This window comes from Bufo bufo, chromosome 3, assembly GCF_905171765.1.
Source record: "Bufo bufo chromosome 3, aBufBuf1.1, whole genome shotgun sequence".
Taxonomy (NCBI): domain Eukaryota; kingdom Metazoa; phylum Chordata; class Amphibia; order Anura; family Bufonidae; genus Bufo; species Bufo bufo.
In genome coordinates this window covers 119,331,332-119,349,088 of record NC_053391.1, presented here as the reverse complement: position 1 = coordinate 119,349,088, position 17,757 = coordinate 119,331,332, and the positions used below count along the sequence as shown (strand labels likewise).

Genomic DNA, 17,757 nt, shown 5'->3' with positions numbered 1-17,757 from the left:
CGACCCCTGCTACAAAGATAACTTCTCATCTCTCATTTCTGTGATGGAGAGGACGAGCAAAATGGTGCAATACCAGAAGGTCCTTGTGAAAAAATTGCTCCAAAAATTTCCAGCTGACAACGCTGGCGGCAGAGTACGTAGTTCCTTGGGCAACTGAGGAGGGGAGACTAGGGGAACACAGCAGTTCCAATAGAGGCAGGGCAACACTCTCCAAAGCCTGGGACAGTTTCATGACACCCCACCAGCACCGTTACCCTGGTGCCCGGCCTAGTGTCACAAGGAGGGAAACATTTTGGAAGATGGTGAAGGAGTACATAGAAGACCGTGTCAGCGTCCTCAGTGATCCCTCTGTGCCTTACAACTATTGGGTATCCAAGCTGGACACGTGGCACGAACTGGCGCTCTACGCCTTGGAGGTGCTGGCCTGCCCTGCCGCCAGCATTTTGTCAGAGCGGGTATTTAGTGCTGCTGGGGGCATAATAACGGATAAGCGCATCCGCCTGTCAACTGAAAGCTGACCGGTTGACTCTTATCAAAATAAACAAGGCCTGGATTACCCCTGACTTCTCTACTTCCCCAGAGGAAAGCGGCTGAACATAAAGGCATTTTAAATGTTTTTTGTATAATGTACTGAATACACTGTATTCCCATGCACCCCTTCCTCCACAAAAAAGGGTATATGGTTCACTCTTCCTTTTCTCATCCTCCTCCTACTCTTCCATCATATCAACATGCCTATTAGTCTGCCCTTGCTCCTAATGTTGTAGAGGGTCAACTCACCAGCAGGCCCTCAACCATAATGTTTTACAGGGTCAGCTCACCTGCAGACCCTCGCATATGTTTTACAGGGTCAGCTCACCACTAGGCCATCGCCCATAATTTTTTCAATGATTAGCTAAGCAGCAGGCACTGGCCCATAATTTTTTCAATGGTTAGCTAAGCAGCAGGCACTGGCCCATAATTTTTTCGATGATCAGCAGCAGGCACTTGCCCCTAATGTTTTGAGAGAGTCAGCTCTGCAGCAGACCCTCGCCCCTAATGTTTTAGATGATCAGCTCAGCAGCAGGCCCTTGCTCCTAATGTTTTTGAGGGTCACCAGCAGGCCATCAATCATAATTTTTCAAGGGTGTGTATGATGCCCTCCTTTGTGTGTAATAAAGGGTGTACCGGTATTGGAGTGGCAGTTCCTTGAAAATTTTGGAAGCCCTTTCACTTAGTGCATAGGCTTTGAGTGTAGGAGTCCCACTACCTGAACAATTTACCACAATGTGAATGAGACCCTCCATTATGTCATATACAGGTTGTATCGGAGTGCCTTTTCCTTGTAATTTTTGGCAGCACTTACACTTTATATACAAGTAAATATACAGGCAAGAATGTTTCCTAACAATTTTTCCTCTAAAATCGATTTCATCTTCGGTTTTGTGCGTATTATTGTCAGTCTGTAAAAGTGGCGTACTACTCGGACAGCATTGTTCCCAACAGCGACCTGGGAGTCAACGATGCATCCAGACATCCTCTCCATGCTGTTCCCAAACCATTTTGGTGGGGTTTCCATCAACTTATGACCTTTTCTTATGAACCAGACACTCTCCCCTCTTCAGAGCATGGGGTGCCTGGTTAAATGCTCGGGTTCTCCCATTGACTTCCATTGTGCTCGGTAGAGCACCCGAGCACTTTGGTGCTTGATCAACACTATACGCCACTCATTGACTTAGGCCCCTTTCACACGAGCGAGTATTCCGCGCGGATGCGTTGCGGGAGGTGAACGCATTGCACCCCCACTGAATACCGACCCATTCATTTCTATGGGGCTGTTCACATGAGCGGTGATTTTCACGCATCACTTGTGCGTTGCGTGAAAATCGCAGCATGCTCCTCTTTGTGCGTTTTTCACGTAACGCAGGCCCCATAGAAATGAATGGGGTTGCGTGAAAATCGCAAGCATCCGCAAGCAAGTGCGGAGGCGGTGCGATTTTCACGCACGGTTGCTAGGAGATGATCGGGATGGAGACCCGATCATTATTATTTTCCCTTATAACATGGTTATAAGGGAAAATAATAGCATTCTGAATACAGAATGCATAGTAAAACATCGCTGGAGGGGTTAAAAAAAAATTAAAAAAAATTTAACTCACCTTAGTCCACTTGTTCGCGGCCTGGCATCTCCTTCTGGCTTCATCTAATCTCTGTGCAGCAACAGGACCTTTGGTGACGTTATTCCGGTCATCACATGATCTTTTACCATGGTGATGGATCATGTGATGACCGGAATGACGTCACCAAAGGTCCTGTTGCTGCACAGAGATCAGATGAAGCCAGAAGGAGATGCCGGGCCGCGAACAAGTGGACTAAGGTGAGTTTAAAAAAAAATTATTTTTTTTTAACCCCTCCAGCGATGTTTTACTATGCATTCTGTATTCAGAATGCTATTATTTTCCCTTATAACCATGTTATAAGGGAAAATAATACAATCTACAGAACACCGATCCCAAGCCCGAACTTCTGTGAAGAAGTTCGGGTTTGGGTACCAAACACGCGCGATTTTTCTCACACGAGTGCTAAACGCATTACAATGTTTTGCACTCGTGCGGAAAAATCGCGGGTGTTCCCGTAACGCACCCGCACATTTTCCCGCAACGCCCGTGTGAAAGAGGCCTTATAATGATTTTATTGCCGTATCCGGTTTGTTCAGTTTCGATTTAATACAACCGGATCTAAATGAAACGGATGCATCCAGATATATTAAATGAAACAGAAGTGTTTTATTTCAGGTTTTTAGATCCTGTTCTGGATCTCAAAAATAGCATGTGTGAAAGTAGCCAAAGTCCAGCTTGCAGATTATTTCTTCCATCACTTGAAGGGGATTTGTAATTATAAGTTTACCCTCCTGAGTGCATGAAACTTTTGCAGATGTTATTCCTCCATAGAAAATCTTACCAGAAAGCAGCAGCTGTTTCGAGCAGATTCTCTTTCTCTTGTGCAAACCTATTTCTGTCTGGTTATAGTCCAGGACATCATAGGGTTGTGGGACAGACACGACTGCAGACAATGTAGCAGATTTTCTCTTCTAATTGTCTCTATTTTTCCTTCTTTCAGGATAAGAATGAATCATACGAGGCTGTATGTAATATCCCTATCATCACATCTCAAAAAGAAGAAGAGAAGCTGATTGAATCATCTGCCAAGGTGCATGTTCCTCTGATGCATTGTTCGACTCGGCACTTACATTAGGCTTCTGCTGGTCTCAGGCATAGTAATTCAGTGTTATTCTCTCAGTCCTATTTTTAACAAAGGATGGAGCCTGATGCTCCAATCACTTTTAGGATGATATGACAAGAACTGGTGGATTTTACAGGGGAAAGTACAACAAAATGTTTTCACTGGATGTAATGGATTCCAGGATATGAACACCAGGACGCAAGCCACTGATCTTTAATACAATGATAACCTCAGACTTAGGCCTCATGCACACAGCCATTGCCCGACCGTGGCCATATTGCAGCCCACAAACCCATCACTTGAATGGGTCCGCAATCCGGAGCTGCGGTGCGGAACGGAGGCATGAACCCCACGGAAGCACTAAAGAGTGCTTCCGTGGTGTTTCGGTCTGTGCCTCCGCACTGCAAAAAAATTTAATATGTTCTATTTTTTTTACGGTGCGGACGGATCACGGACCCATTCAAGTTAAATGGATGTTGCCCGTGCATTTGGGACCGCAAATTGTGGCCCCCAATGCACGGAACGGCCGTGTCCATGAGGCGTTACTCAGTTATTGTATTACCCTGGGTCAGTCGTGTGTAAACCCCACCAGTGGGGCACAAGTAGAGGAAAGTAATAGGAAAAGCGCCACCGCTGCCGCTCAGCCTGAATTGTGGAGTAACGGTTGCCAACAAAGAATATGAATGTTTGTTTATTGACCAAAGTTGAAGCTCTTGTAATATATGGTTGTCCAAGGGCAGCACTGCATACCTCCCATAACGTACACATGTCCTTCTGTGGACAGCCCCTTTAAGTAGTTGTCTTAGATGTATCACAAGCTCCGGTAAAGGTTTGGGAGTCCATATAATGGAGCAGAACAATGGATACAAACATCCGTGATCGGCACAAAACTGAAACTAACTGTGCCAGTCAGACCCCATTGACCATAATGGTGTCTGTCGAGTTTCTGTTAGGGAATCTGGTATTGCTGCACAATTTTGTCCAGATTTTCTTGACCGATTCTGTGATGGAGGACACTATCGAAGCATCCAATGCAGATGTGAGCCAACACGTGATTGCATCTAGACCCTTCCATAAAATGCACTAAAATTTGGCACATTTTTGACACATCAAGTTTCAGACCTATTCATGAAGCAAACGTGAGACCAAGAAGAATAGAAACATAGAATGTGTCGGCAGATAAGAACCATTTGGCCCATCTAGTCTGCCCAATATACTGAATACTATGAATAGCCCCTGGCCCTATCTTATATGAAGGATGGCCTTATGCCTATCCCATGCATGCTTAAACTCCTCCACTGTATTTGCAGCTACCACTTCTGCAGGAAGGCTATTCCATGCATCCACTACTCTCTCAGTAAAGTAATACTTCCTGATATTACTTTTAAACCTTTGCCCCTCTAATTTTAAAACTATGTCCTCTTGTAGCAGTTTTTCTTCTTTTAAATATTCTTTCCTCTTTTACCTTGTTGATTCCCTTTATGTATTTAAAAGTTTCTATCATATCCCCTCTGCCTCGTCTTTCTTCAAGCTATACATGTTAAGGTCCTTTAATCTTTCCTGGTAAGTTTTATCCTGCAATCCATGTACCAGTTTAGTAGCTCTTCTCTGAACTCTCTCCAAAGTATCAATATCCTTCTGGAGATATGGTCTCCAGTACTGAGCACAATACTCCAAATGAGGTCTCACTAGTTCTCTGTAGAGCGGCATGAGCACCTCCCTCTTTCTACTGGTAATTCCTCTCCCTATACACCCAAGCGTTCTGCTAGTATTTCCTGCTGCTCTATGACATTGTCTGCCTACCTTTAAGTCTTCTGAAATAATGATCCCTAAATCCCTTTCCTCAGATACTGAGGTTAGGACTGTATCACTGATTTTATATTCTGCTCTTGGGTTTTTACGCCCCAAGTTCCAGATTGACTTGACCATTCCTCTAGCTTTCCTAAATCCTTTCCCATTTGGTGTATCCCTCCAGGATCAACCCTGTTACAAATCTTTGTGTCATCAGCAAAAAGACACACCTTACCACCGAGGCCTTCTGCAATTTCGCTGATAAAGATATTAAACAATATGGGTCCCAAAACAGATCCCTGAGGTACCCCACTGGTAACAAAACCATGGTCTGAATATACTCCATTGACTACAACCCTCTGTTGTCGGTCCCTCAGCCACTGCCTAATCTATTCAACAATATGAGAGTCCAAGCCCAACGACTGCAATTTATTGATAAGCCTTCTATGTGGGACAGTATCAAAAGCCTTACTAAAGTCCAGATAAGGCTACTTTCACACTTGCGTTCAGAGCGGGTCCGTCTCATGTCTGCACAGATGGATCCGCTCCTATAATGCAGACGTTTGGATCCGTTCAGAACGGATCCGTCTGCATTATAGTTTAAAAAAATTCTAAGTGTGAAAGTAGTTCAGACGGATCCGTCCAGACTTTACATTGAAAGTCAATGGGGGACGGATCCGTTTGAAAATTGAGCCATACTGTGTCAACTTCAAACGGATCCGTCCCCATTGACTTACATTGTAAGTCTGGACGGATCCGCTTGCCTCCGCACGGCCAGGCGGACACCCGAACGCTGCAAGCAGCGTTCAGGTGTCCGCTTGCTGAGCGGAGGCTGAACGCTGCCAGACTGATGCATGCTGAGCGGATCCGCATCCACTCAGAATGCATTAGGGCAGTACGGATGCGTTCGGGGCCGCTTGTGAGCCCCTTCAAACGGAGCCCCGAACGCAGGTGTGAAAGTAGCCTAAGCAATGTCTACTGCACCTCCGCCATCTATTATTTTAGTCACCCAATTAAAAAAAAATCAATAAGATTAGTTTGACATGATCTTCAGTCCATGGGATTTTAGATGTTCCACAATCCTCTCCTTAAGTATGGTTTCCATTAATTTCCCCACTATTGATGTCAGGCTTACTGGCCTATAGTTGCCCGATTCCTCCCTACTACCTTTCTTGTGAATGGGCACAACATTTGCTAATTTCCAATCTTTTTTGACGACTCCTGTTACCAGTTAGTTCACCAAGCCAGCATGGCCTAAGATGTGACAATTTGCACTAAATTTTTGCCACAAAGCAAGCCAACCTAAACTGATCTAGTGGTGATTTTAGAGTAGCAAAGGTCAGATATTTTCGAGGCATTTCCCCAGGTCTCGTTGAGTTTCCCAACATACTACTCAGTTTTTACAAAACACCACTTTTTCTCAATCAGATAGTGATCCAACCAGATGCTAGGTGTCCAGGATGTTTGGAGGAGCCTGCTGACCGTATGCACATGATAAGGAAATGTACAAAGGTGAACCTTTTTGAGTTTGTGGTTATTGTATGACATGTTTTGAAACTAATAAAAATGATCTGATTCACAAAGTAAGCCAACCGTTAGGTGGAACAGTTAGACAACTGTCTAGCTATGTTCCAAATTCATCATTTAGACTCAGTCTGCACAGTCTATGGTCCATGTCATGGTCAAAGTTCTTGGTGTGTCTCCAGGTTAATATGTTAATATGTTTCTCAACAGCCCGTGGTCAAGCTCTTGTATAACAGAAGTAACAACAAATACTCGTACACCAGGTAAGGTCACTGATTTACATTTGCGTGTTACTTTTGTTGCATCTGCATATAATTCACACATAGTTATCCTAATGGGTGTAGTAGTTTATCTGATTATGGATTTGAATTTAGTCATTTTGAGCAAGTCTAGTGTTCTTTGATGTGCTAGATTGGCGACCAGATAATATGGGGAATGTCTGATTATATATTTGTCATAGATGGCAGCGTTCCATGTATTAGGCTGTGTTCACGCACTCTGGCTGTCACATGTGACGAAACTCCACCCATCTGCAGTGGCAAATGGCCACATGTTTTGTGGGTAAAGCTCTTACCTTTGACATATGCAGCCCTTGGCTGCCACGTGTGGATGGAGTTTCGTCCATCATGCGGCAGCCACCCTGTGTAAACCAGGTCTTTAAAGCTATGTACACCTTCGGGGGCAATTGTGTTTTTTTTTTTTTGTTTTTTTTTTTATGATTTGTATTTTACTAATTTTGGGCCAAAAAATCATTTTTTTAATTGGTCTTTATAAAAAATATTGAAACGTTCTGTCACAAGGGGATAACTGTTTTTCTAGCTGTGTGAGTCCTACTTTCACTTTGTGCCAGTCATCTAAAAAACCTTATCTCTAAATTACTAAGAGGTCATAAACACTTATGTAAGCCACATTCTTAACAGTAAGATAAAGATTGAGCTATAATAGGTGTTTATAAGGTCAGAAAGCAGAGATAAAAAGCCCGTCAGCTCCCTGCCTGATGTAAGAGAGAAAATTCAGATCCTGCTAATAAAGCATCTCAGCCCTGTACAGAGAAAAGGACTCCATATCTTTAAAAAAGACCAGTTAAAAAATTATTTTTACCTCATAATGAGTACAATGCAATGATAAAAAACAATTGACCCCAAAAATGTCCATAGCCTTTAAGCTCTCCACAAATTACTCAGTCTGATAGGACTGTACTTATATGAGTAATATAGCTAGCAACCTAACGATTGCAATTGTATTTTGCACCGATAACAAGTAGCAAAATGGGGACACCTTGAGGGTGAGACCACACGGGACTAAAGCATAGCCTAAATGTTCTGCTGTCTAATAGCTAAATGGCTGTGACTTTGCAGGAAAACACCTATAAAACAATGTGGCAAAATGTAGTGCAGTTTTGCAAAGTCATATTGTTGTACCATATTATTCAGTGTTTACATTCAGTTTGTACAAAGCACATTTGATATCCAATTCGCAAGTCCAGTTTTATGTATGGATCCTGTAAGCAAACGTACACTGCTCAAAAAAATAAAGGGAACACTTAAACAACACAATGTAACTCCAAGTCAATCACACTTCTGTGAAATCAAACTGTCCACTTAGGAAGCAACACTGAGTGACAATCAATTTCACATGCCGTTGTGCAAATGGGATAGACAACAGGTGGAAATTATAGGCAATTAGCAAGACACCCCCAATAAAGGAGTGGTTCTGCAGGTGGTGACCACAGACCACTTCTCAGTTCCTATGCTTCCTGGCTGATGTTTTGGTCACTTTTGAATGCTGGCGGTGCTTTCACTCTAGTGGCTCAGGTAGTGCAGCTTATCCAGGATGGCACATCAATGCGAGCTGTGGCAAGAAGGTTTGCTGTGTCTGTCAGCGTAGTGTCCAGAGCATGGAGGCGCTACCAGGAGACGGGCCAGTACATCAGGAGACGTGGAGGAGGCCGTAGGAGGGCAACAACCCAGCAGCAGGATCGCTACCTCCGCCTTTGTGCAAGGAGGAACAGGAGGAGCACTGCCAGAGTCCTGCAAAATGACCTCCAGCAGGCCACAAATGTGCATGTGTCTGCTCAAACGGTCAGAAACAGACTCCATGAGGGTGATATGAGGGCCCGACGTCTACAGGTGGGGGTTGTGCTTACAGCCCAACACCGTGCAGGACGTTTGGCATTTGCCAGAGAACACCAAGATTGGCAAATTTGCCACTGGCGCCCTGTGCTCTTCACAGATGAAAGCAGGTTCACACTGAGCACATGTGACAGACGTGACAGAGTCTGGAGACGCAGTGGAGAACGTTCTGCTGCCTGCAACATCCTCCAGCATGACCGGTTTGGCATTGGGTCAGTAATGGTGTGGGGAGGCATTTCTTTGGAGGGCCGCACAGCCCTCCATGTGCTCGCCAGAGGTAGCCTGACTGCCATTAGGTACCGAGATGAGATCCTCAGACCCCTTGTGAGACCATATGCTGGTGCGGTTGGCCCTGGGTTCCTCCTAATGCAAGACAATGCTAGACCTCATGTGGCTGGAGTGTGTCAGCAGTTCCTGCAAGACAAAGGCATTGATGCTATGGACTGGCCCCCCCGTTCCCCAGACCTGAATCCAATTGAGCACATCTGGGACATCATGTCTCGCTCTATCCACCAACGTCGCGTTGCACCACAGACTGTCCAGGAGTTGGCAGATGCTTTAGTCCAGGTCTGGGAGGAGATCCCTCAGGAGACCGTCCGCCACCTCATCAGGAGCATGCACAGGCGTTGTAGGGAGGTCATACAGGCACGTGGAGGCCACACACACTACTGAGCCTCATTTTGACTTGTTTTAAGGACATTACATCAAAGTTGGATCAGCCTGTAGTGTGTTTTTCCACTTTAATTTTGAGTGTGACTCCAAATCCAGACCTCCATGGGTTGAAAAATTTGATTTCCATTTTTAAATTTTTGTGTGATTTTGTTGTCAGCACATTCAACTATGTAAAGAACAAAGTATTTCAGAAGAATATTTAATTAATTCAGATCTAGGATGTGTTATTTTTGTGTTCCCTTTATTTTGTTGAGCAGTGTATTTATCCGAGACCTCAGTGTACCTTCAGTTGATCTATGATTGTGACATTCTGAGGATTTCAAGGCTGTAGATTGAGTGCTCGGAAAATGATCAAAAGTTAAAAATAATGCACTATTTAAAGAAAAAGCACACTGATCTCCATCTTGCGGACGTTGAGGTATTCACGCTTGTCGGTGTTAACGTATTTTATGTGGTGATTATACAGAAAAGAATCTGGCATGTGTGGATACTACTTAACCTTTCCTTAGGAGTGCTAAACCATCTGCATCTTTGACTGATCTTAAAATCTTGAAGGTTTATTCCTATCGCAAACATTTATGGCATATCAACAGCATATGCGATAAATGCCCGATAGTACCTGCACCTATCTTGAGAATGGGGTCCCCCTGAGACTCCTGCACTCCCCCTACCCCCCCATACTACCTATGGTCTTTGCAGCAGCTGTAAATGGTGGAAAGGTGGGCGAGCATCCACGGCTCTCTCAGTTTACTTCTAATGCTTGCTTAGCAATTTTCAGAACTTCCATAGAGTCATTGGAGAGAGCTGTGCATGTGCGACCACCTTATACAGCAGCTGGTGAGGGAGGGTCGAGGGACCCCAGTGATACAGCATGTCTAATAGGTGGGACCCATATGCCACAGATGTCCAAGATATGAATACCCCTTTAAAGGGAAGATGGTAGAATGTAGAATTTGCTTCTTCATTTATACCACGTGTTCATTTTCTCCTTTAAATGAATGTGACTATTATAGCAACTCTGACGACAACCTTCTGAAAAATATTGAGCTGTTTGACAAGCTTTCCCTTCGCTTCAACGGGCGAGTCTTATTTATGAAGGATGTGATTGGAGACGAGATCTGCTGCTGGTCCTTCTACGGTCAGGGGCGGAAGCTGGCAGAGGTCTGCTGCACCTCCATTGTGTATGCCACTGAAAAGAAGCAAACAAAGGTACATTTCCAAACCTGTACGCACTGCCAGCAATGGAATATTTTGTACAGCCGATGAGCCATTGAAGTTTACACATAGATGATGTCGGAGAGTTTTTAGATTGCTGCATATTCAGACATGAATAAGTTTGTTTTAGGCTACAGCTACAGCTCGACTTTACGTAGGAAGACTTTTTTTTCTGTAGTGTAGTCAAAACCTTGAAGGGGTTGGCCAGGATTTTAAGATGCCCTCAGGATAGACCATCAATATCTGATCTACAGAGGTCTGACACCCTGCAACCCGCTGATCAGTTGTTTCAAAGCAGCGGTGCAGTTACAAACTCTGTCCACTAGACAGTGGATGGAGCTGTGTAGTTACAGCACCAGAGCTACCCCGACTGTTGATTGATGGGGTTGTGGTTTTCTGACCCCACCCATCTTGTATGAAAGCGAACCTGTCGCCATGAAAATGCAGTGGATTTGTAGAGCAGGAGCACCCTAGCAGAGTGACATGTAGTTCTGTGGGAAACACTTCAGTATAACTTGCATTTTATTCACCAAAATTTTTGATCATTCTGAGCTTAAGAGTCAAGTGGGCTGTCCTACTGAATGACTAACACCTTTCTTTGTATGAACACTCATACATGCATAGGACCAACAACATGACTCCTAAGCCCAGAACGAGCAGAGATTTAAATATTACAAGTAATGTTTTCCCATACATCCATATATCAATCTGTTTGGCTCCTCTTCTTCTATAACATGCTGTCTCCAGACTGCACTGTATTTTAACGGTGACTTTAAATACTGTTGACTAGTGTTGAGCGAATTGTCGATTTGGTCAAACACTTCGATTTTAAAGAGGACCTTTCACTACTCTACAAACTAAAAACTAACTATATCAGTGGGCAGAGCGGCTATGAGCTGTGCGCTGCAATTGGCCAGCGCTGCAGCAAGGGACACGCCTCATACAAAAAATCAGTCAGAGGGAGCGCAGACACCGGAGCCTATACCGGGCGAACGGAGCGGCGCCCAGGCATACTAGTAAGTGCAGGGGGACCCCTGGGCGCCGCTCTGCCCACTGATATAGTTAGTTTTTAGTTTGTAGAGTAGTGAAAGGTCCTCTTTAAAGGGGTTCTACAGTTTGTTTTAACTAATGATTTATCCTCTGGATAGATCATCAGCTTCTGATCGGCAGGGGTCCGACACCCGGGACCCCCACCGATCAGCTGTTTGAGAAGGCAGCGGCGCTCCAGCACCGCCGCAGCCTTCTCACTGTTTACCGCAGGCCCAGTGACGTCACGACTAGTATCAACTGGCCTGGGCGGGGCTAAGCTCTGTTCACTTGAATGGAGCTTAGCCCCGCCCAGGCCAGTTGATACTATTTGTGACATCAGTGGGCCAGCGGTAAACACTCTGTTCAGCATTAAAATGTTTTGCCTCCGTGGAGCCAAACTTTGTTTCACCTGAAGTTGCACAAAATTAGGAATCCAAAGTCAGGCTTGATACCGGCTGGTACCTCTGTACCAAACCCGACTTCAGATTCCTAATTTTAAATGTTTTTAAATATGCAGAAATAAATACTGAATTAATTGTGTGACTTTGGGTGAAACTAATTTTGCCTACATAGAGGTAATACATTTTAATGCTGTACAGACAGCATTTAAAACCGAAGTCTTTGAACGAATCGACTTTGGATCTTTGATCCAAAGCTCGATTCACTTAAAGGGAACCTGTCACCAGGATTTTGTGTATAGAGCTGAGGACATGGGTTGCTAGATGGCCGCTAGCACATCCGCAATACCCAGTCCCCATAGCTCTGTGTGCTTTTATTGTGTAAAAAACCCGATTTGATACATATGCAAATTTAACCTGAGATGAGTCCTGTCCCTGAGATGAGTAGCAACCCATGTCCTCAGCTCTATACACAAAATCCCGGTGACAGGTTCCATTTAAGCCTACTATGACCTATCGTCCAGCGGCCCTGCTGATCAGTTCTAGAACGACCTCTGCAACCTTCTGCTATTAAGAAGCACAACCCTGTACTGGTTACTATATAAAGGGGAAAAAGCTGCTGCTCACTCCTGACATGTAGCAATAAAAAATGATACATTTCCAGTGACTGCAGAGATTTTGAAGAGATTTTCAAAACATTCCTATGATAAGCGATTTCACAATGATTTTGTGTAGTGAAATATAAAAAGTCTAAGTGTAGCCCTAGCTGCATACTTTTATTCAAAACATGAGGTTTAGGCTACATGCACACGAACGTTGTTTGTTTCCGTGTCCGTTCAGTTTTTTTTGCGGATAGGATGCGGACCCATTCATTTCAATGGGTCCACAAAAAATGTGTGCTGTCCGCATCAGTATGTCCGTTCCGTAACCCCACAAAAAAATAGAACGTCCTATTCTTGTTCGTTTTAGGCATTGTTACAATAAATCAGCAAAAAAAAAAGGATGGCATATGGATGTCATCCGTTTTTTTTTTTTTTTTTTCGGACTGCAAAACCTATACGGTCGTGTGCATGTAGCCTTAACAAGTGGGAAAATCTTGCCCCTGATTTTGCTTAGTCCACAGGTAATATTCTGTGTCTTCTACGCTAACCAGACGCTCATGTGAATGTCTTGTCACTGCACATCGTAGGATTTCAAGGCTGCAGTGCTAAAGATAGTGAACATGGCCACACTGAAATCCAGCAGGTTTGAATTCCTGCTTACTTTCACGTTGCGGTAACTTGCAGGTGGTTGCGATGGGGGCTACCCGACCCTGAAAGCTGCCACATGTAGCCTGCACATTAACGTACGGGCACTCTTCTATCAAGTTATGTCTGCAGCTGTCCACCGCCATTTCTGCAGATCCTCACAGTAGTTATATCTACAGTAATGTATTTCTCTCCCACTAATAAGGTTGAATTTCCTGAAGCGCGGATTTATGAAGAAACCCTGAATGTCCTCCTTTATGAGACCCCACGAGTCCCAGACAACTCTCTACTGGAAGCCACAAGCCGTACACGCAGCCAAGCATCTCACAGTGAAGATGATGAGGGTTTTGAACTCCGAGACCGCGTTCGTCGCATTCATGTGAAAAGATACAGCACGTATGATGACAGACAGCTCGGGCACCAGTCTGCATACAGGGACTGACTCTCTACAGCATGAACGCGGTGAAGTTCTCTTTTGGCTTGTGACTTTTTCTTCTTTTTTTTTTTTAGGCTAAAGTCGTCTTATAGAAGAAAGCTAGTCAGCAATTATAACTTCAAAGACCTGTGTATGACGTTATCCGTCATCCAGTGTAAAGGTCTGATTGCATGACTTCAAATTTTGGATATTGGAGCCAATTCTATTTTTTAGCACAATATTTAATCTAGGAGTCAAATGTCTTACTAGGAAGCTATCCATTATCCACTACAAGGCCTTTCTGCATCCTATGACCTCGAATGGGGTGACTATTACATTTTTGGGGATACGTAAGCTGATCATCTAAGTATCTTTGCTTTCTTCACCTTCAGAAGCAGACATCCAGCATAGGAGGGGAAATGACCAGATTATCCTATTCTGAGTGACTGGTGGCTTAAAGGGGTTCCATAATCAACACTTTAAGTGGCACATTGTTGTTGGTTCGGTAGCTGGGACCCCCACTGCGCACAAGAAATGGGGACCTGTGTGCCCTGTAGGAATAAAGCACAGTCATGGCTTATGTATGCTGAGCTCCATTTAAAGTCTATGGGACTGACTGAGATGGCAAAGCACAGCACTCGGCTATCTTAGTCAGGTCCACAGGCTTTAACTAGAGCAGCAGCATGCATCTGCTACTGCTGCTCCATGGGGCCCTCATTGTGGTGGGGGTCCCAGCGATCAGACACTTAGGTCAACCCTGTTAATCTGTGTTTATTACTGCACTAATAGAAATTGCATCTCCATGCACTAAGCTTGCGTTGACCAGTGTGAAGAAGCCAGGCTGCAGTAGAAACCATGGTGGAGGTAGAGAGCAGCACCCTATGCTAAAAGGTGGCTTTTGCTACTGAGAATGAAGGATTCATGGCTGAATTCAGAATGACTGCATTGTTACCAAGTATGGGGTAAGAGATGGAGCTCATTGAGACGACCACTATGTTTTATTTGTCCTCATGATCACCCCGTCTGATCATACGCCACTTCTCTGCCATGCTGTGCTTGACTTTTAATTTATATTTTAGTATAGGCTTTAAATCAGTAATGTATAGTTAGTGCAGTTTTAGACTAAAATCATTCAGATTTTTTTTAAGTATTTATTATGACTTTGAAGGCAGCACTGGTAAAGTACGGCCCATTATGGAGTCCCGAGATTGACTGCACAGTTGGCCAGATGGGGAATTCCATTTGGATTGAAGACATTGGCCCAGATTTACTAATGTATCTTTGCCAAAATCTGTCTAAAAAGCGGCACAATTTGGCAAATCTAGGGTTTTTAGACAGATTTTTGGCTAATGTGTAGAAACACTGAAAAGATGGGATGTTTGTTTGATATCGCTAATCATTTAATTTGCTGATATTTCTTATGCTAATTCCAAGTGTGGCCTCGTACTGTGCATTTTAATATTTCAGACACAAAATCTAGGGGATCGCTCAAGAGGCAGGTTTAATGGTAAAGGGGTTCTTTTCTGTTTGGACTCTCCTCCCAGTTCGGTGGGGGTCTGACTCTCGGCACCCCATCGATCCACTGTTTGAAGGGGCTTTCAGTGTTGCATGCTGTCAACATTGTAGTAGTGGTGCAATGTACTTACGCCTTCCTGCAGACAGCAGAGACCCCTTCAAACAGTCGATCGGCAGGGGTGTCAGGAGTCGGAACCCCACCAGTCTGAGATCATCAATACCCGAAAACCAGACATTCCCTTTAATATACTTTTTAAAGGGGTCATTCTATGAAAAACGTGTTTGCCTACCCACAGGACAGGCAATAATTGTATGAATGCCGGGACTCCACTGACACTAGAACAGGCGTCCTGAACATCCCATTCAAGCAGAGTTTGAATAGAGCGGCGGTCGTGCGTGCACATTGCTGCTCCATTCATTGTCTATGGAGCAGACAGGACCGAGCACTGAACCCAGTTGTTTTCAGTCAGATCCATGGGTGCTGAATATGATGTAATATAGCAAAAGAAAGCTCCATTGCCACTATGCTGTTCTTGGGTAATATAATTAATTTAAAAACGTCTTAATATTAAGTCTTGCACAATCTTTGCTCATTTGTCACAGGTGACCTATATTTCCTACATTAAAGCAGATTATTTTTTTTTATCTCAGCAGTTGGTCATAAGAAGTAGATCTCTCAGATAAGGCACTAAATGGGGTAGCCCAGGGCCATTTCCATTCTGCCAGCTTGAACACCTATAGGCACCAATAAACGAATTATGCAAGTAATATAGATGAAAACTATACTCAGGCAGGTTTTTATTTTACCGTCTTTTTCACAGTGCGTTTCTGCTGCAGCCACTATGTGAGTAGCTCTGTGTCCAGACTGTGAATTAAGCAGTTCTCTCCCCCAGCAGGCTATTTTCAGAACTTCCATAGAAGGGAATAGAGAGCGCACTGCGCATGCATGGCCACCTCTCCATTCACCTCTATAGGAGTTCCCGAAATAGCCCGAACTCCCATCAAAGCAAATGGAGGGTGGCCACGCTTGCGCAGCGTGCCCCCATTCGTTCTAAAGATAGGTGCGGGTTCCACCTCTGTGGCCCACACCTATCTGACGTCGGTGGCATATCCTAGCGATATGTCGCCAATGTCTCATGAGAGACAACCCTCTTAACATCAATGCTTTTATGTTTTTCCATATTAACTATTTCATCTATCTTTAAAACATAGGAGGGGGTTTATTAAGACTGGCAATGTGTTTGCTGGTGTCAGTTTTTCTTGAGCTGGCTCAAGATGCTCTAGAATTATTAAGGGGCACACATCTCTTAGTAATTATGGCGCCTGCTGTGCTGCCCATGTGCCAGAACTGAACTATAATCCAGCCAGGAGCTAATGTATGGCAGTATTCAGACACACATGTTAAATGAGTAGAGTTGCGGAGGTCCCGCCTGCGGCTCGCCACCTCCCACTCACACCCAACCCACTGTTTGGGAAAGTGGCAAAGCTGCTGGAAAAAGTTAAAAAGTTGCACATAGTGTCGCAAAATGTGATTTGCGCCAACATTTCTGACTTTTCTACATTGGAAGACTGGTGTAGAAGCTTGATAAATCTCCCTCATTGTCCTTAGCTTTTCAGTTTGTATGAGATGGTTATATCTTTACGTTCTGAACATTTACATATGCCTTTAGTCTTCTGCCCTTATCGCTGAGAAGTATAAGAACACTGCAGGTAATTGCCAGGGTCCAGAGATTGTTTTTCATGCTTTGCCTGTACCAGACATCTTTAACTCGTTGGAGATTGGTTTGTCATCCCTATTGTTAAATTGACAGGCTCCAAGGAACCTTGTGCAGGAAAATACTGCTCTATGCTTCCCTTAGTTGTCCCTTCTAGAAAAGTCCTGTTAGAATACATGGGTGCCTAGGATCTCCCCTATAAGGGCTCATGCACACAACTATTTTCTTTCTGTGTCCATTCCGTTTCTTTTGCGGAACCATTCATTTCAATGGGTCCGCAAAACAAAACGGAAGTTATTACGTGTGCATTCCATTTCCGTATGTCTGTATTTCCATTCTACAAAAAAAAAAAAAAAAAAAAAGTCCTATTTATTGTCCGTATTACGGACAAGGATAGGACTGTTCTATTAGGGGGCAGCTGTTCCATTCTGCAAAATACAGAATGCACACGGACATCATCTGTATTTTTTGCGGACCGCAAAATACAGATGATCGTGTGCATGAGCCCTAAGCCACAGTAGACAGCTGCTACACATATTCAAGGTCCACCAGAGTACCAGAAGATCCTCCGGTGGGCCCAAGCTCTGACAATAATGGACCTCTAGTAAAACAGGGCCCTTAAAGGGAACCTGTCACCTCCAAAAATGCATCTACATCCCCCAGCAGTACCTCATAGTAGCCCGCAGCCTGTTAATAATCATATTCTTCATCCTGTTGTCCGATGCTGCATAAGTTCAAAAAACGCTGTTTTATTCTCCATCAGCGCTATAGTGCCGGCCAGCTTCATGTCAAGGTAACCACGCCCCCTCCTCCCCTCTTGCCTGAGAGTGACAGCCTGCAGTTCGGCCGCGATTCCCCAAGTCTCGCACATGCGTATTGCGC

The 17,757-nt window shown here is 44.2% G+C and overlaps 1 protein-coding gene across 2 annotated transcripts in view; it reads left to right on the top strand.

Moving 5' to 3' along the window:
* Window positions 1–14,268, top strand: part of TNFAIP1 (TNF alpha induced protein 1) — a 41,729-nt gene extending 27,461 nt beyond the window's left edge. The window contains exons 4-8 of one of the 2 annotated variants that reach the window (XM_040423504.1): window positions 3,100–3,189; window positions 6,442–6,525; window positions 6,748–6,800; window positions 10,355–10,550; window positions 13,436–14,268. In XM_040423504.1, the coding sequence (XP_040279438.1) occupies window positions 3,100–3,189; window positions 6,442–6,525; window positions 6,748–6,800; window positions 10,355–10,550; window positions 13,436–13,672 (660 nt within the window). In that variant the 3' untranslated portion in view covers window positions 13,673–14,268. The remainder of the gene's footprint in view (window positions 1–3,099; window positions 3,190–6,441; window positions 6,526–6,747; window positions 6,801–10,354; window positions 10,551–13,435) is intronic. The other variant, XM_040423505.1, reaches the window with a different exon arrangement.
* The last annotated feature ends 3,489 nt before the right edge of the window (window positions 14,269–17,757 follow it).